This window comes from Metopolophium dirhodum, chromosome 1 (assembly GCF_019925205.1).
Source record: "Metopolophium dirhodum isolate CAU chromosome 1, ASM1992520v1, whole genome shotgun sequence".
In the NCBI taxonomy this organism is placed as follows: domain Eukaryota; kingdom Metazoa; phylum Arthropoda; class Insecta; order Hemiptera; family Aphididae; genus Metopolophium; species Metopolophium dirhodum.
The window spans coordinates 100,122,803-100,148,184 of NC_083560.1; the positions used below are offsets into that span (position 1 = coordinate 100,122,803).

At 31.0% G+C, this 25,382-nt stretch overlaps 2 protein-coding genes and 2 pseudogenes across 2 annotated transcripts; 3 read left to right on the top strand and 1 right to left on the bottom strand.

The window, feature by feature from the left end:
• Positions 1-9: 9 nt before the first annotated feature.
• On the top strand, positions 10-823 carry LOC132948688 (uncharacterized). Its single transcript, XM_061019287.1, has 2 exons — positions 10-13; positions 55-823. The coding sequence occupies exons 1-2, from the start codon at positions 10-12 to the stop codon at positions 765-767; spliced, it is 717 nt and encodes a 238-aa protein (XP_060875270.1). The 3' UTR covers positions 768-823.
• Positions 824-9,625: 8,802 nt separating this feature from the next.
• Positions 9,626-12,991, top strand: LOC132948692 (uncharacterized). Its single transcript, XM_061019301.1, has 7 exons — positions 9,626-9,796; positions 10,492-10,622; positions 10,720-10,867; positions 10,955-10,968; positions 11,611-11,726; positions 11,843-12,576; positions 12,896-12,991. Exons 1-7 carry the CDS (start codon positions 9,626-9,628, stop codon positions 12,989-12,991), a joined length of 1,410 nt encoding a protein of 469 aa, XP_060875284.1.
• A 97-nt stretch (positions 12,992-13,088) lies between these two features.
• On the bottom strand, positions 13,089-14,171 carry LOC132948700 (uncharacterized; annotated as a pseudogene).
• Positions 14,172-22,406: 8,235 nt separating this feature from the next.
• Positions 22,407-23,591, top strand: LOC132948710 (uncharacterized; annotated as a pseudogene).
• Positions 23,592-25,382: the final 1,791 nt, after the last annotated feature.

Here is a 25,382-nt window from a genome sequence, read left to right on the forward strand (position 1 = left end):
GTTCTGCAAATGAGCAACCTGTTGCCAAATATCTGAAACAATTATTTTTTTCAGGCGTGAATCTTCAGAAAAAATGGCGGAATATACGAGATTGTTTTGTAAAGGCCCACAAAGCAAAGGAGAATAAAAGTGGTTCTGAAGCAAAAAAAAAATGCCCCTACGTTTTCTACGACAACCTTTTATTTTTAAAAGATACGGTGTCGGTTAATTTAATAAGTTCAAATATTACTTCCAATATAGAAACACATAATGAAGATGAAATTGTAGAAGGTCAACGTACAGCTGCTCATCCTTCAGATTCTTCGTGGGTACCAAAACGAAACAAAAAAAATAAAAATGATGACATTGGTAGAGAGTTGATAGGAATTTTAAACAAAAATTTAGAAACTAAAAATGTTGGAGAGGACGAAGATCGTCTTTTTTTCATGTCTTTGGTAAAAGACTTTAAAAAAATACCAGAACACTTGCGCATGCAAACGAAATTGGACGTTTTAAAGGTCATTCAAGACGCTCAGAGGCAAAATTATCCAAATACATGGGACTGGAATACTCAAAATAATGCACATCGTGGACCTTATTCGGCACAAATGAGACACCATCCTTACAACCATACGCCTATTCACATATCTATACCTGCAACCACCCCACATCACGAAACTGCCATAAATAATACACTATCACCTCTCTCAAATGCAGACTCAACGAACACATACCAATCTCATGAAAGTGAAACTTCTTATATTGACCTTTTTAATTCAATTCCATAAGACAATGATATGTTAATTATAATGATAATACTTAAGTAAAATATGTTAAAATAATAATAATGATTAGTGTGTAGCTACTTTTTTGTAATCATGAAAATTGAAAAATTATAACATAAAATTTAAAAATAATTTGGTTTTTTTTATTTACCGTAGTATAATGGTTAACTTTTCTTCAGGCTTAATACTTTTTCGGAATCGTGTGTCTTCCTTCGTTATTGATGGTCTTAAAATCCTCAATAATTCTTCAAATGATTTTAAACTCATCCTCATGTAACCAAAAAACTTGTCTTCATATTTTTTGAGGTTTTCAAAAAATATGTCAAAATGCCTGGTTTCATCTTTGATTTGTAGGAAAGGATGTATCCAGTATTTTTTTTTCTTTTTCTTTTTTATGTAGCGATCGTATATGTAATAAACAGCAATCACTTCTTCAACGTCCATAGTTGAAATGGAGTTGTTAAAAGTTGTTTTTAGCATTACAGCTACCCGCTGAACCAACCGTAAACTGCGGTCAACCGGACGGCTGGCCGCATTGCGGGCAACCGCGTAGTACGTATGTAGCCTAAAGCTCCTTAAAAACGGTCAGTATCGACTATAATTGAACCCCCTTAATAAAAATTTAAGTTTTACCCACTTAATATATATTATTTTCTTAAATAACTATAATATGTATAATTTAATTTAGGTTTTGCGGCAGATGGTTGTAATACCATATTTGGAGAGCATAATTCAGTTTCTGCAAAATTAAAAGAACAATTTCCAGGTAATCTATAGGTATTTTAATTTATTCTTATCCCAAATTATATCATTTTTGTATTTCCATAGGTATCTTTCTACAAAAATGTATGTGTCATAGTCTACATCTCGTCGCTAGTGCGGCTTGTAAAACACTTTCTAGAGACTGTGAAGACCTGGTACATGGTGTATTCAATTATTTTAAATCAAGCTGCAAACGTATGTCACAGTTTAAAGAATTTCAAGATCTTTGCGAGTTAGAGCCCCATAAAATGTTACGACCAGCTAAGACTCGATGGTTATCTCTTAGTATGGCAGTATCTCGTATTATTGAACAATAGGAGGCTTTAAAAAAATATTTTGCCAAAAATCATAAAGATGATAAGCTAAAAATGGGAGAAAACATTTATCACCGTTTACACTTTTTATATACTATACATTTTTAAACTATATTCTTCCTAAAATAACATCTTTAAACAAATTATTTCAAAGTGATATAACAGTCGTTTACTGTAATCGTATTGACTATTGCATTAAAATTAAAATAATAAAGAATAATTTAACTAACAATATATTTTTTTATCTAGGTATTTTGTTGAAAAAAAAAATGTCGATAGTGAAAGAGTGGAAAATGTCCCGCTTGTAAGCGGAAAATTGCCTAATCCGCCACTGGTTAATGGTAATGTGTAATAGGTATACAGAATTTATATTTATATTTATTTATGGCATATTTATTATTTACTAGATAATTTTAATAATATATAATATAATATAATAATACTTAATCATCTAAATTTATATGTTTACAACAATAAAAATAAAACTTCGTTTATTATAAACTAGGAACTTAATGTTATTTTATTGTAAAAAAATTCAAAATGAGTCAAGATAATAGAACGAGTGACATTTGGAAGCATTTTTCTAAAGTTGACTCGAGTATAGCTAAGTGTGATATTTGTAAAAAAAAAATATTTATACAAAACTAGTTTGTCAAACTTAAAAAAGCATCTCAACAATGCTCGTTTGATATATTTATATACTGAAACTGATACATTCCTGTAAACTTTGCACTGAATAAAATTATTGCATGCAACTGAAATGCACAAAAAGTAGTAGAAGTATTTTTTTTTAAATTTTTTTACTCTACTTCTCGTATTGAATGAAAATACAAATATACAATACATTTTATTTACATTCAATATTATTTATAATATTATAAAATTAGTTTTTAAAATATTTTATTAATTTATATAGAATGAGCCTGAAGTTGATATGGACAATCCTGTACCTACTTCTTCATATTGTGTTCAAGTAGCAAAGGGTCTAAGTATACTGAGTGAACAAAGCTGTAGTAGTAGTAGTATTGTTAATCAGGCAACTGCTGTGCATGAGATAACACCAATTTTAAAATCTAATCCATTAAAACAGAGTAGACAGTTGGCAATTACAAATTTTACTCCCGAAAAAATTTCTGTTGATGGCCAAAAAAAATTAGACACTGCACTCATGAAACTTTTTATAAGAGAGCTACAGCCTTTTAGTGTAGAAGACACATGGTTTAAAGAGTTTGTAAATATGTTAAACCCAGGCTACAAGATTCCCAACCACCCTACCATTTCCAAAACACTTATTCCAGCAGCGTATGAAAAATGTGTGAATGAGGTTAAATCAACAATATTAAATGAATTAGACATGGCTTGTCTTACAACATATTGCTGGACGTCTAGGGATAACAAAAGTTACATTGCCATAACTGTTCATTTTATTAACAACAATTTTAATTTGAAGTATATATTATTAAGTTGCCATTTCATTATTAAGAATCACACAAGTGATAATCTTTATGAGCAAATTAATAAAACTTTAAATGCTTGGAGTTTAATAGAAAAAATAGTATTTTCTGTATCTGACAATGCCTACAACATCCAAAATGCATTAGGACAGTTAAAATTTAAACATTTTGGTTGTTTTCCTCACACTCTAAACCTTATTGTTCAATCTACACTTAAAAAAGAAAATGATCTCTTTGATAAAGTCAAAACCAGTCATTTAGTTATTTATTCTCCCGGTTAACACAGAACAATTCTATGAAGCGCTAGTAGTCCTGCTGCACCGTGAGAAGGTCAGTAATCACAGGTTCGTTGTGTATCCAGTTTATTAATCCGTGAACTCTACTAAGGCGCACAACAAAATTTGCACTAGCACCTAAATCGGGCTCACTTTCTACCTTCACAATTATTCTCCTGACCAGCAAAAAATTCAAAATTATATGCAAAACCTGAAGAACACTAAGAACAAAAAACTTATAGGCTCATTTATGAGGTTTATTTGGCATATAAACTTTCTATGAATTTCGTGCTTTATCACTGCATATTTGTTCATTAACTGCCAAGTTTTCTTCAATTGGTATGCTATTAAATCTTTTTATAAACGTTTCAATTAGTGGTCTGATTTTACATATTCTGTCTCTGTCAATGCCGGTAGAAGTTAACATATTATCATTAAAATTAAGATTAGCTCTTATTTTTTCAAATACATTTACACTCATTGTGCTTTTTATTTGGAGATCAATAATTTCTAACGTTTGATGTGGTTACCTAACTCATAATTATAAGAACACCAATATGTTTTTGCAAATCCTCACTATTCATTTTTAAGGGGGTGCTAGAGTTCTTCTGAACACCATATATGAAGTTGATGACACATTTATACAAGGTACGGCAGAGCCGACTGACGAGTTTAACTAACCGGAGATAAGATAAGAGCAGGCCTTAATTAGTGGTATATTTTGAATTGTACGATAATGCCATGTTTAGTCGTAATCATGGTCTGGACAGGTGTACATCGTGGTTTCGTCGTGCGTGCGTATTACGGAAATAATCATTCTGTGATCGCTACACAGAGGGTTTTTCGTATACACTTCGGCATTCCACGTAACGAATCTATTCCTTCTGCTAACACTATTATATTTTGGATACGGCAATTGGAAGAAACTGGAAGTACCCTAAGTGGACTTGGACACGGAGCTCCCAGAACGGTAAGAACCCCCGAAAATGTGCAGTTGGTTAGAGAGTCAATTGAGCAGTCACCAACACGCTCTGCCCGGAAACACGCGGTAGCTTTGGGAATCTCAGACCGTTCTTTGAATAGAATTCTTCACGAAGATTTATCATTTCATCCCTATAAATTAATGCTTGTCCAAGAGTTACATGCTACTGACTACGACAACCGCAAAAATCTCTGTCAGCAAATTCTTTTGCGAATCCCTCCGACATCAACTTTTTTCTGTAGCGATGAGGCCCACTTTCATCTTTCTGGAACTGTAAATAAACAAAATTTTCGATACTGGGCTGCAAATAACCCACAACAGCTCCACGAAAGACCACTACACTCTCCTAAAGTGACAGTGTGGTGTATTTTCGATACTGGGCTGAAAATAACCCACGACAGCTCCACGAAAGACCACTACACTCTCCTAAAGTGACAGTGTGGTGTGGTGTGTCCCAATTTGGGGTGATCGGCCCGTACTTTTTTGAAGACGAGAACTGAACCGTCACTGTCACTTCCACTCGTTATGTTGTGATGTTGAAAACTTATCTGCAGTATAGGTTGGAGGAAATGGCTGAATACCATGATTTAGAGAATGTATGGTTTCAACAAGAAGGGGCTACAGCACACACAGCTCGAATTTCACTTGGTGTCTTGCAACAAATGTTCCCTGGGCGGTTAGTCTCTCTAAGAGGAGACATAGGCTGGCCAACACGGTCTCCAGATTTAAGCATGTGTGATTTTTTCCTCTGAGGCTACCTTAAGGATAAGGTTTTCAGACATCGCCCACATAACATAGAAGACCTTAAGCAGAAAATCGCCGAGGAAATCGAAGCCATACCAGTCGAAACGTGCCGAAAATCATATGAGAGCTTCAGAGATCGTCTACAACAGTGTATTGATGCTGACGGCCGCCATCTTCGAGATATAATTTTCAAACAATAATTTTTAAAAATGGGATTCAATATTTATTTTAATAAAAAAAAGTTTTTTTCTCCAAGTTTTACTGTTCGTTTTTTATAACCCTTCAAAACTCGTCAGTCGGCTCTGCCTAACCCTGTATTATAAGAATTACCATTATCTACATCAGAACAGGAAATTCAGGTATAGTGTCAGAAGAGAAATTCTACGATAGTAACTCTCTTAAGGTCAATTCCCACTACTCCGGGACGGGTCCAGGCCGGAATCTGTCCGGGTACGAAAAAAATTCTATCCAATGCATTTTAAATGTGAACATTCACATTTATCCGGGCCGGGCCCTGAACGGGCGTCCGGGTCGGCTCCGGGCCGAAAAAATATTGTTCCAAACAATTCTCTATCTGGGTTCCCGGACGCATATTAACAAAACGTACATGATTTCGGCACCAGCATAATTCTCATTGGTCGGTTCAAATCGACTTGTTTTCCCGCGCTAATAGTTATCACATAGCTATATATCTGTTATCAACAAAATATAACAAAAACTTGCAATAATAGTTTTCAACTTTTAAGTTTCTTTCTTGCATATATTATTAATTGTATAACATACTAGGTAATTAAAATGATTAATTACAAACATCTTCCTACGTCATTTACTAAAAGGGAAGGACAACGTTTTGTCTGCAAGTAAGTGGATATTGGTAAAATATAACATGATGTAACGTTTTATGTCAAATTTGATTTTCTAATACTACCTAGTACTTACCTATTTATCCTTGATTGTTGGATTGTGAATAAGTAATAAATAATAATATAATAATTTGTAATTGGCCCAGCCCTCCACATCAACATTTGACAACTACCACATATTTATAATTGTTTAGTAATGATTATTAATTTTCAATCAAAATTACAGATTATTGTTTGGTAACTGCAAAGCAATTTTTATTTCACAAACTCAAGAAAATAATATGCTCATAAAATATAAATCTAAAAACAAATTACACTATTAACATTTGAATCCATTATGATATAGGTATTGGATTCCCCATAAACTTAGACTTGCTTCCTGGAAAACACTCATTCCACTGTTTTTGTGCACTTTGTCGCATCATGTTATATTTTACCAATATCCACTTACTTGCAGACAAAACGTTGTCCTTCCCTTTTAGTAAATGACGTAGGAAGATGTTTGTAATTAATCATTTTAATTACCTAGTATGTTATACAATTAATAATATATGCAAGAAAGAAACTTAAAAGTTGAAAACTATTATTGCAAGTTTTTGTTATATTTTGTTGATAACAGATATATAACTATGTGATAACTATTAGCGCGGGAAAACAAGTCGATTTGAACCGACCAATGAGAATTATGCTGGTGCCGAAATCATGTACGTTTTGTTAATATGCTTCCCGGACGGGTTTGACCCGGGTCGGACATGTCCTGACCAGTGTGAACGATGTACCGTGCCGGGTACGTATAGTATCCGGGTTGTTGTTTACTCCAGCATCCCTCAAATGGATCTGAGTATCTGAAGGTATTATTTCCTAATAATTTGATATGGAATTCGTATCAATTCGTTTTTAACTAACGAAATTCGTACGACCTTCCTTCCAATTAAAACAAAAAAATTGTGATTTTTACATTCATGCATTTCTTTAATACCCTTTTCTCATGGTATGAAAAAGCTTATTGAGTATTTGAGTGTTAATTTTAATTTTTTTAATTTTTAAACTTGGGTGGTAAATAGCTCTTAGAACCCTCCTAGTTGCAACTATGTTGATTTTAAATACTTTTGTACACACATTACATCAGAAGTGTACAGGATTGTATCAGGAGTGTACAGGAGCGTACAGGTCCCTACAAGTTTGAGTTACGAGCGTGAACGACACGTTACGAGCCTTGCGAACATGGACGAGTTTAAAATTATGCCCATCTAAAAGTTATTGGCCATTCAACTTTTGTTCCGATCTTTAATTTTCATATATTTTCAATTTTTAAAAAATGGATTCTGAAAAACTTATCGAAATTGTTCGAAGTCATTCAAGTCTTTATGACTTGAGTGATCCCAAGTATAGTAATGTGACACACAAAGAAAAACTTTGGAAAGTAATTGGTACAGAATTGAATCAACCAGGTAATTATTTACTTTATTTAAATTCAATTTTATTTTTAATTTAAATTAATTTTATAAATAATAAAATCTATTGTATTATATTATATATTTTAGTATATTTAGTATATTTACTTAAAAACTCGTACCTAGATACAATTTATAATTACGAGACTTACGAATACATTTCAAAATAGACAAATCTATAGCATATTTGTGTAATATTATGTGTGTATTACAGTATAATTATTGTTTTGCTATAATAGTTAAATAAAATAAGACCCATAAAAAGTGAAAATACAATGTTTCAAAAACTTGTAATAAAAAAACATAAGTTAGCTTCATTTAGTATTTAAGCTTAAATTGAAGTTAATTCAAAAATTAAAAGTAAGCTAAAAATACTTAGTTGTATATTAAATATTAATATGTAATAAAAACTTATATATTAAGTTATATTATATATTATATATAGTAATATTACAGATTATATAAAATTATTTTGCCACAAAACTAATCCGGCTTCGTAATTAAAAAAATCTTTAAATGTTTCTCTGACCTGAAATGCTTGTTGGCTTGCGTTACCTCCATGCAAAGGGACATTTTGTAATGTAATTGCATCTGCATTATGATTTACGCTTCTCGATTGATCTATTCGATTGTATACTTGTTTACCATCATACATTTTTATAAAATTGTGTAAGACACAAGTAGCCAAAATTATATTGTCCGCGTTCTCTGGTTTGGTTTGAATTCGTCTGTTGTATATTCGAAACTTTTGCGTTAGAATGACAAATGTATTTTCCACGACTCTTCGTCCTCTACAATGTCTATAGTTGTATATTCTTCTAAAATTGTCATGTAGCTGTTTGCCTGGATAAGGTCTCATTAGATACTCTTTCAGCGGGAACGCCTCGTCCCCCAAGATTACGTAGGGAACAACATTTGTTGTTCCAGGGAGAGCAGTGCTTGGTGGCACGTTCAATTTCTTCTGATCTAATCTATTGCCTAGTTTAGAGTGCATAAAAATCCCGCCGTCGCTGTTCCTTCCATATGCACCAACATCAACAGCGATAAAGTTATAATGTGCATCAACAAGGGCCATGAGTACTATTGAAAATGTTTTCTTATAATTAAAATATTGCGAACCGAAGGTTAGGTGGCGCTTGAATTACAACATGCTTCCCATCTAATGAACCTATACAATTTGGAAAGTTTCAACAATTCCAAAACTCGTTGGAAATGTCCTTCCATTTGGCAGATGTGGGTACTGGCATTACTTCTGACATCAGTCTGTCTACTATAATTTTACATGTATCTGTCACTATTTCGTGAACAGTCGAATGTCCTAGTCGATAACTGAATGATATTGTTTTCATAGAATCACCCGTTTGATAAAAATCTAAGTCTAAGTTGTTGGTTAAAATTAACTGTAACATTTTTATTTTATTTAGTACCTGTGAGGATTTGGGCTTTTTAGTTCCACAAAAACTACCCACGAAGAAAGGAGAACACTTTCCTCGTGACCTGTGACCGCACCGCGTGAGACCCGAGGGCCAAGTCGGTGGAACTCACAGGCTTTGATACACGCATGGGGTATTGAAACTCCAAGATTTATTTTGGGGAAAGGGTGGATTAATAAAGATATAATAAGTTATAGTTTTAAGGTAATCACGTGGGTGTATTTTACATAAGTTAAAGAATAAATAATTTAATAATAACACTTTCATAATTTCGTTACAAAATACAGTATAAGGTGGCACATGGCAAATATAATATAAGTATAAGATGGCACATGGCAATTACAATAAGTATAAGAATTTTCAGCACATTTTGTCCGGCCCACTGGAGGCGGCACACCATATTATTCATGGTGTGTCCTCACGGGGTTACCGGGAAAATGTGTGTGTGTGGAGGCTCGTTACAGCCGGGATGTTTCATACTAAGGGGAATGGGGATAAAAAAAAAAGGACCCGCGTCTTGCGACGCCTCTAAATCGTGCTTTGAAAGGGGGGGACCAAGGGGAAAATATAATTACGATACATGGACGTGACTGCTGCTGACTATATTGACGTGGGTGACGGATACTTCGCCCGACATCGGGCCTGTAGTCGTGTCTCAGCCCATCATGTTGTTGTAGAACAGCGCGTAGATATTCATATACAGGTGTCGTTGAACCGATTCAGGGCCGTGGAGCGAAAAACTGGCCACGAGGTGATGTATTGCCAAAAAAAATAATATTTCGGAGGCCGATCGGGAAGACGTCCGCTTCACAGGCCGTACGGAAAGCAAAAAGTGAATAGACAGTGAGACGTGGGTACGCCGTTTTTCTGGTCGGAGCTTTCTTGCCGTGGAGTTGTCGTGGTGGGGTGGATCAGTGTCGTGTTGATGCGGGATTTGTTACATTATTGGTGTATCGAGATACAGCCGTGCCGGTGGACGTGACAAAAGCGCTGGAGGCGATGGGTGGCGGACAACCGCGGCACGTCGATGACGGTCATTGCATGATGAAGGGGGGAATGGGGAACAATAGGAACAAATAGTCTGATAACGAATATGTGATAAGAATTACGAACGGTTCAAAACAAACCGTTATCACGGTTCACCCCATTTAAATTACACAGGCAAGAAATAATTTGAACTAGATATTCATTTTTAATATATTTCTGTTCAATTCTTAGCCTAATGACCATTCATTATTTAAAATATACACGTTTTGACAAATTTTAATTCAATAACCTTGAAGATTGGTGTATTTGTTCGTGAGAAAATCGAATTTTATAAAAGTAAATATTGAAGCAGAACAATATTGCGTATAGTCGTATAGACTATCAGCTAATACTTCAATAAGTAAAAGTTAAGTCTACCCAATGACAAAAATTAAATATTTGTTCTTTACTTGTTTTTAGTTTTATAAATTTATAAATATGGTTCAGTGTTGGGTTCCTTTATGTTCCCATATTTCTAATAGAGAAGACTGTAAGTTTTTTAGGTTCCCTGCAAATGATGCACTACGCAATAATTGGGCCAAAGCAGTAAGGTAAGATCTTGTTAACTTTAGTTCAATTTTTATACTATATCAAAATAATATATTATTTACTATTTATATTGGTAACATTTCCTTGTTATCAATGTAGAAGATCAGATGCTATACCCACAAAAAACACAAAAATTTGCAATTGTCATTTTAAGGAAGGTTTAAAAATCAATGGTCCTAGTATTTTTTCGTGGAATAAAAATTCACATTTTAATTTTGCTTCTCCAGAAAAATGCACAAAGTATGCTGTAATATCCTTATGTAGTTTTTTCCAAGTTGAATTTTGATGCACGATATATGTTGTGACTATTAATTATGTCAATGTTTGTTCCCAGAGTGGACCAATGGGGTAAGTTGCCAGTGGGTGGAAACAAAAAAATACTATTTAAAATTATCATAAATCCTTTCTTTGAAAAAAAGATTTAATTTGAATCAAAAAAATTTGAAAATCTTTGTTTAAAAAGTAATTTAAAAAATATTTACTGATTAATGTTACCTATATTTAAATTACCTAAATTAATTATTATTTTCTGTGTCCTCCAAACTAATGCTTAAGTTTTTTTTTTCTTACTGTGCAATCAAAAACTAATCTTAACCAAAATATGGAGACATCTTATTGTTGCTCCAAGGTCTTCAATTATGCTACTGTGTTTGTGATTACTAACATTTTAAGTAAACTTATTTTTAGTTTAATTATAAACTTTATGGTTAAACTTTGTCATTTTTAGTAATGTAATAATTTTGTATGTTTAAATAATTGTTATTTCTATGTGTGGAGAAGTATTTATTGAATTTGTAAAACATTCTTTATGTCCAAAATATTATTTTTATTAGATAGTGCATGAACTATTTGTAATTACTAATATAACTATTATTAAATGTAGCTGAAGATGATTGATTTAGAATACATTTTTGCATCAGTTTTATGTTGTATTTTATTTAATTAATTAATTAACATTCTTGTATAATAATGATGTTTTTAATATTAAAGGCGCCAAAAAGTACTTGTTGAGACTGAAAACGATATTGATAATGGTGAATCTATGAACACTAAACTTAATTGTGAAATTGAAACTGTGAGTATGCCCAATGAAGAAGAAGCTTCCAGTAACAATGTTATAAAAGAAAAAAATCAATTAATTGAGTCACTTCAATCTAAAAATGATAGTTTAAACAAGGAAATTATGTTTCTTAAAACCGTTCTTTTGGTTACCACTCTATAGAATCCAATGGCAAAATGTTTGATTTTTATTGTGGCATTAGTAAATTTATGTTTGATCTTATTATTGAATTGGTTTCTAAAGTTGAAATCAATTATTATTATACTTGGAGTGTGAAGAAGTTATGTTTAAATGACCAAGTTCTTATGACTCTGATGAAATTAAGATTAAACTTATGTTATACAGACTTAGCATTCAGATTTGGTATTAGTGAATCTACAGTTGGCAATATTATAATAACTTTCATTAGTGTTCTTCATGAAATTTTATTTGTCAGCTTAATGAGTAAAGTACCATCTCAAAATAAAAACCAAAACTGTTTACCTAATTGCTTCAATGATTTTAAAAACTGTAGGATTACTTTAGACTGCACTGAAATATCCTGTGATATTCCAAACTCATTAGTTGATCAGAAATTGACTTACAGCTCATATAAACATAGAAATACCCTCAAAGGACTTGTTGGAGTGGCTCCTAATGGTGTAATTACTTATGCTAGTAAGTTGTACCCAGGATCTACTTCAGACAAAAAAATTGTAAGTCATTGTGGGGTCTTAGAAATATTACAACCAGGTGACTTAGTTTTAGCCGACAAAGGATTTTTAATATCTGACATTTTGCCTCATGGAACTTCTTTGAACATTCCTCCGTTTTTAATGACTCCACAATTTACGCCCAGTGAAGTTATTCGTACAAAAAACATAGCTAGGGCCCGAATACACGTAGAAAGAGTTATGGTAAGACTTAAAAATTTCAAAATTTTAGCTCACATTCCAAACACGTTGTATACAAGGGCTTCTTTGGTATTCCAACTTTGTGCTGCTTTAGTAAATTTCCAAAATCCTATATTAAAAGAAGTTGAACATTTATTTAATATTAATCAAGAATGATAAACTAAATATAAAATAAATATGCATTTGTCAAAAAAAAAATTTATTGTAAGTTTTATACAGAACAAAATAAAAATTATATTATTAAGTTGAATTATTTGATAAAATAAAAGGAATAAATTGATTATAATAAAAGTTTAATAACAAGTCTATATTTGTTGACCAGGCATCATCTTTAAAAACTTTTAAGGCTACCAAAGATTTAGGTGTCCAAACAATAAGAATAGTAGATGTTGTTTTTGTCATATACATTTGTGCTTGAATTTGATCATAATACTGGTGAATAGGATTCAAAATGAAATTATTACTAGCAACATCAAAATTAATTATATAATCTTTAGTTTTTGACAGGCAGTCTTTTAAATCTTCATCCCTATATTTATAAGGACATTTTACTTCAATGCAACTCATTGAGTTATCATCAATAAAAGTTAGACCATCTGGACTGGATGCTAACAACCCAGACTCATGTAACCAAACTCCAGTTTTTATTACTTGCATATTATATTTTTTTTCAAATTCTTGTACTGCATTTATTTCATGTGTCTTACCCCATTCGATTGATTTTACCCCCTCAACACAATAAGTACCCAATAAGGTTTTGAATAGTGAAGTAGGATAACGATTTCTCTTTATGGACTGAAGAATTTTATGAAAATTACTAGACGTTAATCTATACTTTCGATAAAGGCACCACTTGATATTTTCAGACTGACCAACAGTTTCTGATGCTATTCTTTTTATATCATCAAAACTTACTTTAAACATATCTAACATAAATTTATAATTATGTGATACTCGAAATTCTTCAGAATGTATGAAATGGTCCAACTTCAAAATATCACTAAAATCATTAGATTTGGGTTCTGGGCTTAGTAACCAAGTAAACCCAACATTTTTTTCCATAGTGACCAACTTGTTATAGCATATACCCGCAAAATCTACACCTGAATTATCTTTTATAGCTTTAAAATCATTTGGATACATTTCATCAATAGTCTGAATATCTTCACTATCTTTTGTACCTTTTTTCGACCAACTACAAGAAACGTCTGTAACAGATATATTGTTGTGTCCATGAAGAAGCAGAGATACTATATGATGACACTTAGTACGACCAGTTGGACAAGTACAAGTAGCATAATCAACATCACTACCTTTGAAGAATATCTGTATATGAATAAGAGTAAGTATTTATAATATATAATAATCAATAGATAAAAATTAAACATATTATGTTCATATAGAATACCTACCTTAACATCATACAGTTTATTTTTCATGCTAGCATGAACTTGGCCACTTAAAATTCCAACATCAGACAAATAATTAAAGCATACCACATAACCACTTTCAAATGAATTTTCTCCCTTCGAGAATATCTTTTTGTCATCAATAAAATTAATTATGGAAGGAAACTTGATTATGGTATGCGAAGTCATATTTTTAAATTACAAGAAAAAAATAAACCTACTCTATTTAATCAGGTACTTACACAAATTTTTTCACGAAGATGAAAGTTTTAAGAACACAAAGTAATAAAAGTCAAAAAATAAAATCTTCAACAGTGCATCAACTCCTAAATTATGGATTAGGGTAGGAGAGAATTACACAATTCTTACAACCTCAACAGAAATTAAAAAATTAAAACTTATTTTATCAAAGACAGTGAATAATTATATTGTTCTGCTTCAATATTTACTTTTATAAAATTCGATTTTATCACGAACAAATACACCAATCTTCAAGGTTATTGAATTAAAATTTGTCAAAACATGTATATTTTAAATAATGAATGGTCATTAGGCTAAGAATTGAACAGAAATATATTAAAAATGAATATCTAGTTCAAATTATTTCTTGCCTGTGTAATTTAAATGGGGTGAACCGTGATAACGGTTTGTTTTGAACCGTTCGTAATTCTTATCACATATTCGTTATCAGACTATTTGTTCCTATTATTGCATAACACTGTGGTCATTAGTGCATTAGCGCGCGATATCTACGTTTTATTACTAATGGTTATAATAATAAAGGTACGTTGACTTGTCAACAACGTTAGCAATAGGTGTGTTCAGGGAATAATATTATAATAAATAAGGCTAAAAATTCCGTGACGTTACATACCTTAATTAATGTTTGTTGAAAATAAATATATTCTTACCTTAAACATATTGCTAATATCGATGCCTAGGTGGAATACATAGCCTAAAGTTGGTGTTTTGTTTTTGAATGTCATTTTCAATTTTTTTAAACAAGACATTGAAGGAATACATTGACATTCTGAAGTACTCGTAGAACTTAATCTCATCGTGTATTAATTTTTTATACAAAGTTGCGAATTCACCCTCATTTTCACGTTTTTTCCAAGCCCGCATGGGCCCAAAACTTCCTAGGCCCCCGTTTTCACTTCTTCTTCTTCATCAAGTAATATTGCTATCATTGCAAGTTCGTCGTCGGAAAAATTCATAGCAATACTAAATTACATTATTTTTAATTTAAAGTGTTCTATAACTTTTTTTTTAATATGTAGTTATAAAATTATACTTACTATTTATATTTGCAGGACTTAAAATACACTTTCAGACTTCAGTGAAGTACAAATAGTTTCTACTACTATTGATTAATATTAAAATTAAAATTAATTAATTAGGATTAAACATTAAATTGAATGCAACAAACAGAAATATAGGTACGCGTGGTTTCGATGCTTAATTACAACTGATGAGTGTACAGCGAAGTACAGCCGATGAAAATGGACTCCCGGCTGTCCGGAATCCGGACGGATCCCTGAATAGTGTAAATTATTGACACCCGGGCTCCCTAGACGGGTAAAAATTTACACGGCCCAGCCCGGCCCGTCCCGGAGCAGTGGGAATGGACCTTGAAAGTTGTTATATCTGGCTCATTTAACAAATCTTTATATTCGCTTTACAAATCTATTTGATCACCATCAGCGTCAATCTCAAAACCATCTTCGGAACCTGATGGTATATCTAATTAATTCAAAATGTACCCATCGTCTAATTTTTTTGCCATACTAAATAATTAATTAATTCCACTTAGATAATATAAATAACAATACTAACGCATTTATTTTAATTTATAAAATATAAATAATAAATAATGCACTTTTAAAGACTTCAGTAGTACTGTAAGTTGATATGACAGTCAGTGTCACTGATTTAGGTGTACAGATACTTTGCTCCTCTGGAATCATATATACACAAATTACTTCCCCTTTGTAATTTCACTGTCAAAAAAATCATCCTAAAATATTTAACTTTTTTAATTATGAATAATCAAAAACATATTATATATTATTTATTATGTTATTATGTATGATTACATACATTTATAATTTAAGGCTAAAGAAGTGATGAGAAATTAAATTATTACTTATGAAACTGTTAAGAATATACCATCAGGGGCGGACTGGCCTGTCCGCTGGTCAGCGATCGCGGACTGGCCTGTCGGCCGTAATATATAATTTTGCCCTGCATTATTTATAAAAATAAAATATAAAATCAGACAAATATGTATCTTATAATAATAATAATATGACGGAATTCTAAATGCTGGATAATAATACACAATGCTTCTGCTGAAGATTAATTCACATTAATTTATTTTTGTTATCGGCTTATTCTATTTTCGTATTGTTCCGATTAAATCACTATACGAGCTTACGGGTTATTGCTATACTTGCGTCGCGCAGCATATATCATACATATATTTGATGACGGAAGAACATAATAATTAATAATATTATATCGTGTATATCATACCCATTATCCATTGTTTATTTTTATTTTAAATACAAATATGAAATGTTATTTAATTCAAATTAAAAATGGGGCAGTTTTGAACGTCGTTTATTTTCTATCCAATAGGCAGAACAACAACATCGTTTATAAACTATCAGGTAAGAAATATTTCATTTTAATAACTTTTAGACGGTATTATAGTAGTTGGTAGTTGATTTGAATATTATCGTTATAGTTTGGCAAATGGCTATGTCATTGGTTATTTTAAAAGGTATATACGACATAATTGTTGTCACGTAGTGAAACCTAGTATTTTTAATAACTAGATAACTGGACGACATCGTTTTTTCTTCATATTAGTATGTAGGTATACTCTTAGTCTAAAGGTCTGATTTGGCTGTTGCGACCGACTGCAGCAGTCGCCGCGTGCAGCTGCTGCAGCGATGGTCGCGCGTACACCTATTGGGAGTTTCTGGATAAGTGGTTGCACTGGTGCGTCCGTCACAGGTGCAGTGTGCGGTCGACCGCAACGACTAATAATAATACCAGTATTTCTGCAGTCACTGCAACGGTGTAGTTGAATTTTCAGAGCTTTCAGCCTAAATTTTAAGTACAAAATGAATTTTCCGCGGGATGATGAAGCGAAACTTTGTGAACTTGTTTCGAATCACCCATCACTGTACGACTACAGTGATTCATATTTTAAAGACATTCATATGAAAGACAACATATGGCGGGAAGTCGCCTCTGCATTCAGTGGAAAAACTGGTAAATTAATATTTATTTTTTAATACATTTCCTTTTTTTTTAAATTATAAGATAAAATAATAATAATAATCATAAGATTAGAAATACAACATAATATACATTTTAAAAGTCATTAGTTATAACTTATAAAAATACGAAAAGGTACCTTATAAAAAGTATTAATCATTAATGTATATTTACAAAATTAATTATATAAGAAAAATCATAATAACTATAATATATTTATTTATGATCTTAAAACAGTTCTGTATTGCCACTGTACTTGTCCTTCATTATTAAAAAAGATTTGAAACTATCCCTCACTTCAAATCATTCAGCGTTTACGAACCCTCCGTGTCTTGCCAATGGAATCATATTATTAATTGTGTTATTTGATTCAAACTCTTCATGAATATTATTTTGAACATTCGTCCTTTCATATCCATCCCTAATTAAATTATGGAGGCAACATGCAGCAGTTATGAGTGAATCACACGTGTCCGGGTTTATTGCAATGGGGGTGTAAAATACCCTAAAAATTTGACTAAGTAGCCCGAATGCATTTTCCGATACTCGTCGTGCCCGAGACAATCTGTAATTAAAAACTCCTTTTTCAAAATCTTCTTTTGCTAAAAACTTGTACTTTGCATCAATTATTGCTAGTAGAACTATGGAGAAGTAATTTTTATAATTGAAAAATAGGGAACCTGATTTTTTTGGACATACAATTCGAACATGTTTCCCATCGATGGCGCCCACGCAATTTGAGAAATTCCAGCGTTCCCAAAACTGTAGTGCCCGAGATTTAAAATAAGTTTCTGTTGGTGAAGGTAAAAATACTGGTACAAGTTTTTTACAGATACTTGAAACAACTTCTTTTACAATGGTTGATATTGTGCAATGTGAAATCCGAAAGTCAAATGCCAATGATCTGTATGATTGACCAGTTGCTAAATACCTATAAGTTAAAATGAATATAAATAGTAGCAGGGTCACATTTGAACCAGGGCTTGAAATCGGTTTTGAATACCGGTTAAAACCGTTAAAAGATCGATATCGAAATCGAAATCGAAATTTTGAAGAGTCCACATGAGTTTCTTTACTGTCATTCAAAATTTATTAAAAAACATAGGCACAATTTTTTTTTATAAATGTTTGAAGTTTAAATATTGGACAAAATTCACCAAACAATTTTACGAGTGTTTGAAGTTTTAAATTTGAGAAAATCAAATTATTAACGGGTAAAAAAATGATTTTCTATCAAAGGAATTTTGATTTTTGTTATAATTAGTACCTATAACCAGGCCGTATGCAACCACCAACCCGTCCAAATTAAAAATAAAATATTTAACAACTTTATTAGATATAATATATCCTAGACTGACAAATCATCTTCGTTCAGAATCATTTTTCGTGTACAATGATACCTTAATTTTTAACTCCTATGTGTTGTACAAAATGAATTATAACTTTTTTCTTCTACTAATTCATAGCAGATCTCACTCTAACATATCTGGCAATAGCAGCGCAAATGTAGATGGTGTTTTTGGGAAACGAATGGATTCAGAAGAAAATGTTTATTTCGATGATTCTGCATTAGACAATTCACCATCAACAAGTGACACATGTTCCATTCCAAAAAAAAAAAAAAAAAAAGAATCAAAGTGATAGGGTTACAGAAATTTTAATTCAGAATAAAGATTCCAGAAAACAAATGTTGGAAACATTAAGTAAAATTAAAAATGTTGAGGACGATATAGACTTTCTTATAAAAGTATTGCTATGTCTGTAAAAAAAATTACCACCACACCTGATTTCTGAGGCTAAAATGCAACATCTTCAAACATTACAAGCTCCTCAACTTAAATACACGCAAAATCAACAACAGCAATATTATTACCATTTACCACCTCAACAATCAAATCTACAAGGAATGCAACAGTACTCATATCAACCACAATCAAGTATGCCAAAAACTTTTTACCAGCCATTGGAAACTCCTCCACCTCATTATTCAGTATCTTCTCAACCATCACTTTCTCATAATATCTCAGAGCTTCAACAGGTTAGGTTAGGTTAGGTTAGGTCTCATGATATTTCAGAACTACTATAAATTGTTTTTATATATTAACTTATACCTACTGTATTATATATTGTTTATTTAAAAAAGAAAGAACTGATTTGTTTTATTTTGATAAAAATTATTATAAATTGTTTAAATTGTTACTAATATCAAAAGTCAATGTTTAAAGTTTTTTAAGTTTGTATATTAATTTTATGATTTCCAAATTTTACCATGTGTTCATTACTATTTTCATAATATTGTTAAACAGTTTTTTATTTTATTTGTTTCTTTATTTAGATATTAAAGGTCAAAGTTGTTTATAACTTATTTGTTTTTGGAAAATAAAAATTTCTGCCTTATTTCTTTGCAATTAATTATTTCATTAATTCACTATATGTATTATTCATCATAGTTATAAATGTATTAATAATTCATTTTTAGATAAACTAAAAAAAATTTTTACAATGGTCATATATGAATAGAATTATTCTAGATAGAGTTAATATGGTAAGCCTATAAAAAAGGGTACCTTAAAGTTACAGCCAGTTTTCCTCTCGGTGAAATGTGAAATTTAACTATATTTGTTGGATTTGTAGCGATGTCTTTAGAAATAGCAGATAATACAAAATCAAATTGCTCTCTTGTGAGTCTGAAATAAGCTTGAAATTTGGTTTCATCGTCTATGAGGTACCGGGTTATAAGATTTTCAAAAGCACATTCTGTGTGCGTCGAGCCGTAAACATGTCGTGTGTTTTCTTCTTCTTTTTGTTTGAGATCATCAGACGAATTATCTCTTCATCTCGTTCCTCCTCTTCAATGATGTGCACGATCAAGTCGACAATAGCGTCCAATGATCCATGATTGACGTTCGGTTGAACACTAGAATTTACTAGAATATTAACTGGCTGCAAACAGTGGACTGCAGAAAACAAACCATCTCTAGTACGCGCGACCGTCGCTGCAGCAGCTGCACGCGGCGACCAGTGTTGCCAACTATTTTTGGAAACCAACAATCTAATTACAAAAAAAAACAAAAAAAGACCAAAATCGAGATTATTAGGTTATTTATTAATTTGTCGCTTTTTAAATGTTTAATACGTTTTTAATATTTCAAAATAACATAATGTTCTGTTGTGTGACTATTGTACAGTTCTAGTTATAAAATAAACAATTAAAAAAATGTATTTTGTTAATATAATTTTTAATAACTGGATAAAAATACTGTTTTACAGCAAAAAAAAAAAAAATTATAATAACATAATAAATAAAATAATGCAATTGAACCATAAAAAGTAAATTGCTTTATAACCTTTAACAAATCACTGAAACAAAATACTGTCTTATATTAACAATGAAAAAAAAATATAACAATAAGATAATTAATAACATAGTAACTAAATAATAAATTTTAAATTGAATTATAGTGTTTAACAAATCACTGAAAATACTGTCTTATATTAACAATGAAAAAAAAATATAAAATAATAAGATAGTTAATAAACATAGTAACTTAACTATAAAATATAAATTGAATTATAGGTATGGCATTTAATAAATCATTAAACAAAAACAACAACAAATGTAATAATAACATAATTAATTAAGTAACTGAGTATATTATATAGGAACTATGTTATATCGGTAAGTCTTCAAAAATAGCTAATTCGTTTTCAGGAACATTGAAGTAACTTTCTTTAGTACCAATTTTATGTAGAACTGTATCTGGTAATACATAACTATCACAACATTTCCCATGTCTTTTCAAACCACTTCTGATATGTAATATTGAAATTAAAACATTAGATCCCATAGGATTTCTTGTTTTAGTTTTCACCAGATTCATCTGACTGAATACTCTTTCAACAGCTGCATTAGAAAATGGTAAAGCTAAAAGCATGAATACAAAATCAGCTAACTCTTCAAATAGATTAGAACCTGAAGCATCCTTGAATTTTTTTACTTCTGCCCAAAATATTCCAGCAGAAGAAGTATTGGACCATGTAATAAAATTAATTTTACGCCATTGAATTTCAATTTGTTCTATGTTTTTGAGATCTAATCCAAAATACTCACATAATGGACTTATATTATCTTTTATTTGATGTAATACTTTACTGGGAGATATGATTTCTACTTTCTGTAGAGTATCTAAATTTTCTGGAAGCCGTTGTTGGAGTTGTTTTATTAATACAGTCGCAAAACTTATACATCTACTTCTTAAATTTTTTTCTTCCAAATTCGTTAATAATTTTAAATTTCGCATATCTTCAACTTTTTTTTCAAAACCATAACTTAAATATGGATTTGGACTTAAAAAGTTACTAAATTTTTTAGTTATTGGGTTAAAGTTAAATGTTGGTATAACAAATAATTTTCCAATCGAGCATATAAGGGTGACTAATTCATTCACTAATTTAGTTGGATCCAGTGGCGTAAATACCGGGTGGGCAAGGTGGGCAAACGCCACGGGCCTCGGGACCGAAGGGGGCCCCAGCCCAACATACAATACCTACACTATTGCCCATTGGTTATTTCTATATTCGTCATTCGATTCAAAATTTCACAAAAATATGTATATTATTTTGATATCTGAAAAAAATACTAGGAAATACGGACCTTATATTGGTACTATATGTAGGTATATGGTTTATACGCTAATAAATAATAATATATTATTGGAGGCCCGATTTGGGAAAAAAATATTATCTAAAACGTATCTCATATCTGGAACTAATGGCTTAATAACTCAATGGCTAAAAATAAAATGGGAAAACAAACTGATAAAGCCAACAACAACAATACTGTTATATCATAGCTTCAGCTCTGTTGCTCTATGTGCTACAAATTACAATGACAGTATTACACTGATCAGTATAGTGTACACACTTACCAATATTAAAATTTCCTTGAAGCTTTGAAAGTGTTTTGTTTTTTATGTTTAACTGTTTAAGTTATAACATGGTTCGTATTTTTATTATTATTAAGTATTAAATTATTATTATTTTCTTTTTAATACATGTAGTAGTGACAGTTTATAATAAACGTGCTATACTGCTATTAAAAACAATACTAAAATATCAAAAATAATTCGCAATATAATGTCTGATAAAAAAAAATGTTTGAGTGAATACCAAAAACGAAAAAAGAAGAAGGATATTCAAGAGAAAATGTCAAAAATACCGAAAATCAACGCATTTTTTTCTACAACTCCTGCTGTTGTTCCTAGAATAGGTAAGTAAAAAATGGTTAGTCTAGGGTGAAACAATGCTAACGCAGTTTCCAAGGCGAAACGCAGCGGAAGCGAATCGACGTTGGTTTTTTATTATTACTAATTATTATTTTTTTACCCGCCTTGGTCTGTTTTTAAACAAGAAAAACCCTGGAAAGTTAATAGTTATAATTTTTAACATAACTAATTTTTATTTTTAAGGAAAAATTGATTTAAAGTCAAACTCAATATTGTGCACCAATACCAATGATTCAAGTATACATGAAAATTATAGTAATTATAAAGAAGAAAATGGTAATTAACAAACACTAAATACCAACTATATTTTTTTAAAATAATATTAAATATGAAATTTTGGTGAATTAATGAACTAACAAATAATGATTTGATTTTTGCAGAACAAAATGTATTGAATCTTACTTTGACTAATCCAACTGATCGTGCACACTTTGATGAAGAAGTAGAGAACAGTGACATTAAAAGAAGCATTATATCATTTGGTCCATGTAAGCCAGTTATTGAATTTCCAAAAAATAATGAGGGCAGAAAATTTTCTTCTAATTTCTATTTTGTTTCTGCACGGTCTGGTTCAAAAATACCTCGTTCTTGGTTATGCTATTCTACAGTTTTAGATAAAGCTTATTGTGAATCATGCTGGTTGTTTGCTAATAGAAAAAGTACTTCTTTTAAGTCTGAATGGATAAATGGAATCGATGATTGGAAACATTTATCACAAAGCATTAAACGTCATGAAATATCAATTCAACACTTAGAGTCAACAAATATGAGGATCATATAGGTGAAAAATAGAACTATAGATAAGGAAATAGAAATACAATACAGTAAAGAGGCTACATTTTGGAGAAATATTTTGCTACGTTTGATTAAAATAATATTATCATTAACAGCCGGAAATACTGCCTTAAGAGAGCACAGAGGAAAAATTGGATCATTAGAAAAGTGTTCAGAAGGAAATTTTTTACGTACAGTTAATTTATTGGCAGAATTTGATCCAATTTTAAATAATCTAGTGAGTAATCCTAAACAAAAATAGTCAGCCAAACCAGACCTTAAATATTAATCATAATTCATAACTAATTCGTACCAAGTCATAACATATTATACAAAAAACAGAAATAAAATTAATTTCTGCAAATAATTATTGAATTCATATGACATAATATTTACTAAACGTATTACGGTCATGCATTGGGCCCGGCGCGAAAGCTTAATAACTACGAGACAACTGAAATTATATTGCTAGGTATAGACTATAAAAACTGAAAAATATAAAATAAATGTTAATTTTTTTCTTTGCTTAATTTCTTTAGACTTAAGTCACAATTATTGAATTTTGTTAAATAATATCAAACAATTTAAAAACTGAATTTATCTTAATATACAATTTATAATTTGTAAATTATAATATTTTATTACTAATTATTATTTTATATATTAAAATGCGGGCTAGTCGCAAGTGGGTAACGTTCTACTGTATATAAAATGTCAAGTGGGTCACTATAAATATTATTATGCAGTGTTTGAAAGAACGCGTTTAATTTTACGTGAACTAACCCTGAACGTAATCTTTTTGGATTACTAGATCGTTTGGCTGTATTTTTTAGTCAATCATATAAATGAATGGGAATGTGGAAACAAAATGTTATTAAAAATTCTGTTGGAAGTGAAAAAATGTTACGCTTTCAAAAAATAGGACAAACTAGGTGGCGGAGCAGAGATGTTGCGTTAAATAACGTATTTGATCCATTATTCACACCAACTAAAGAAAAACATAGATTTATAACAGTAATCAAAGCATTACTAGCTGTTGCAAATAGTAAAGATTTTGATCTTGGTGCAAAATTAGAAGCTCTGAATATTATACAGTACAATATTGTTCCAGTCACTGTTCGTTTTAAGTTCAACTGCATCATCTTCCTTACGGTCGAAAAAATTAAATTATACCCAAGGATATAAACTGTTGCATAATTTAAAAGCAAAATTAATCGAAGGAGTTAATCATTTTGAAATTATTTTTATAAGAACTACTGAATTTATTGAATATATACAAACGATTTTGGAAAAAATGGACGGAACAGATAACATATTTTGGTCAAGTACTTTTATGAAAAAAAGAAAGCGTTTTCAAAAGAAAATGTCAGGTGAATTGACAACAGACGAAAGACTAGTTGATGAAAAGAAATTGTTAGAAGTTGAAGTTTATAAAGTTGTTTATAACAACGCTCTCGATAATTAAGCAATAGGTATGTTTTAGTATAATTATGTTTTGAAAATATTAGTTTTGTTAATTTTTACTGTTATAGTTATAGCAATATTTTTTAGTATCATACTTCTTTTACTTGTTTAGGTATATGATCAACAAGGATCTAATTCAAGATGCTGCATTTTTTGATCCGAGAACATTTTCAAAATTAAAAACTCCCGGATTCATGTTTCCAGAAGTATCATTGTCTAAAATCGCATCCATGGCCAATGTCGATGTTTTAGATATTCAACGTCAGTTGATAGAATTTGCTCAAAATTACGAGGCCATAGCAAATATAGATGCTAGTATTCAGTATCAAGATAGTAACGATGAATTTTTCGAAGAAGAAAATGAAAACCACACAGATACGGAAGATGATTTAAAATGTGCATTATCCGAAAAAAATCGTTGTAAAACGTGTATTTCATGTGCATTCCTATATGTATATGTCGTAGGCTGTATGGAAAATTAGATTTTTTGCAAAAAGACTAGGCTCTTTGCAATGGGGTAGCCCGTTTGCGAATTACTTATTATTTTTCCAAACAGCCTGCTGTTTTTTAAGGCTCATTGCATACAGAC

What these genes read in the sequence shown, in the direction of transcription:
- LOC132948692 (XM_061019301.1), top strand. Translation starts at nt 9,626, where the DNA reads ATGGACGTGACTGCTGCTGACTATATTGACGTGGGTGACGGATACTTC. An exon ending in AGCGAAAAACTGGCCACGAG is followed by an intron (nt 9,797 to 10,491) that starts GTGATGTATTGC and finishes ACTTGTTTTTAG; the next exon opens with TTTTATAAATTTATAAATAT. An exon ending in CAATGAAGAAGAAGCTTCCA is followed by an intron (nt 11,727 to 11,842) that starts GTAACAATGTTA and finishes ACCACTCTATAG; the next exon opens with AATCCAATGGCAAAATGTTT.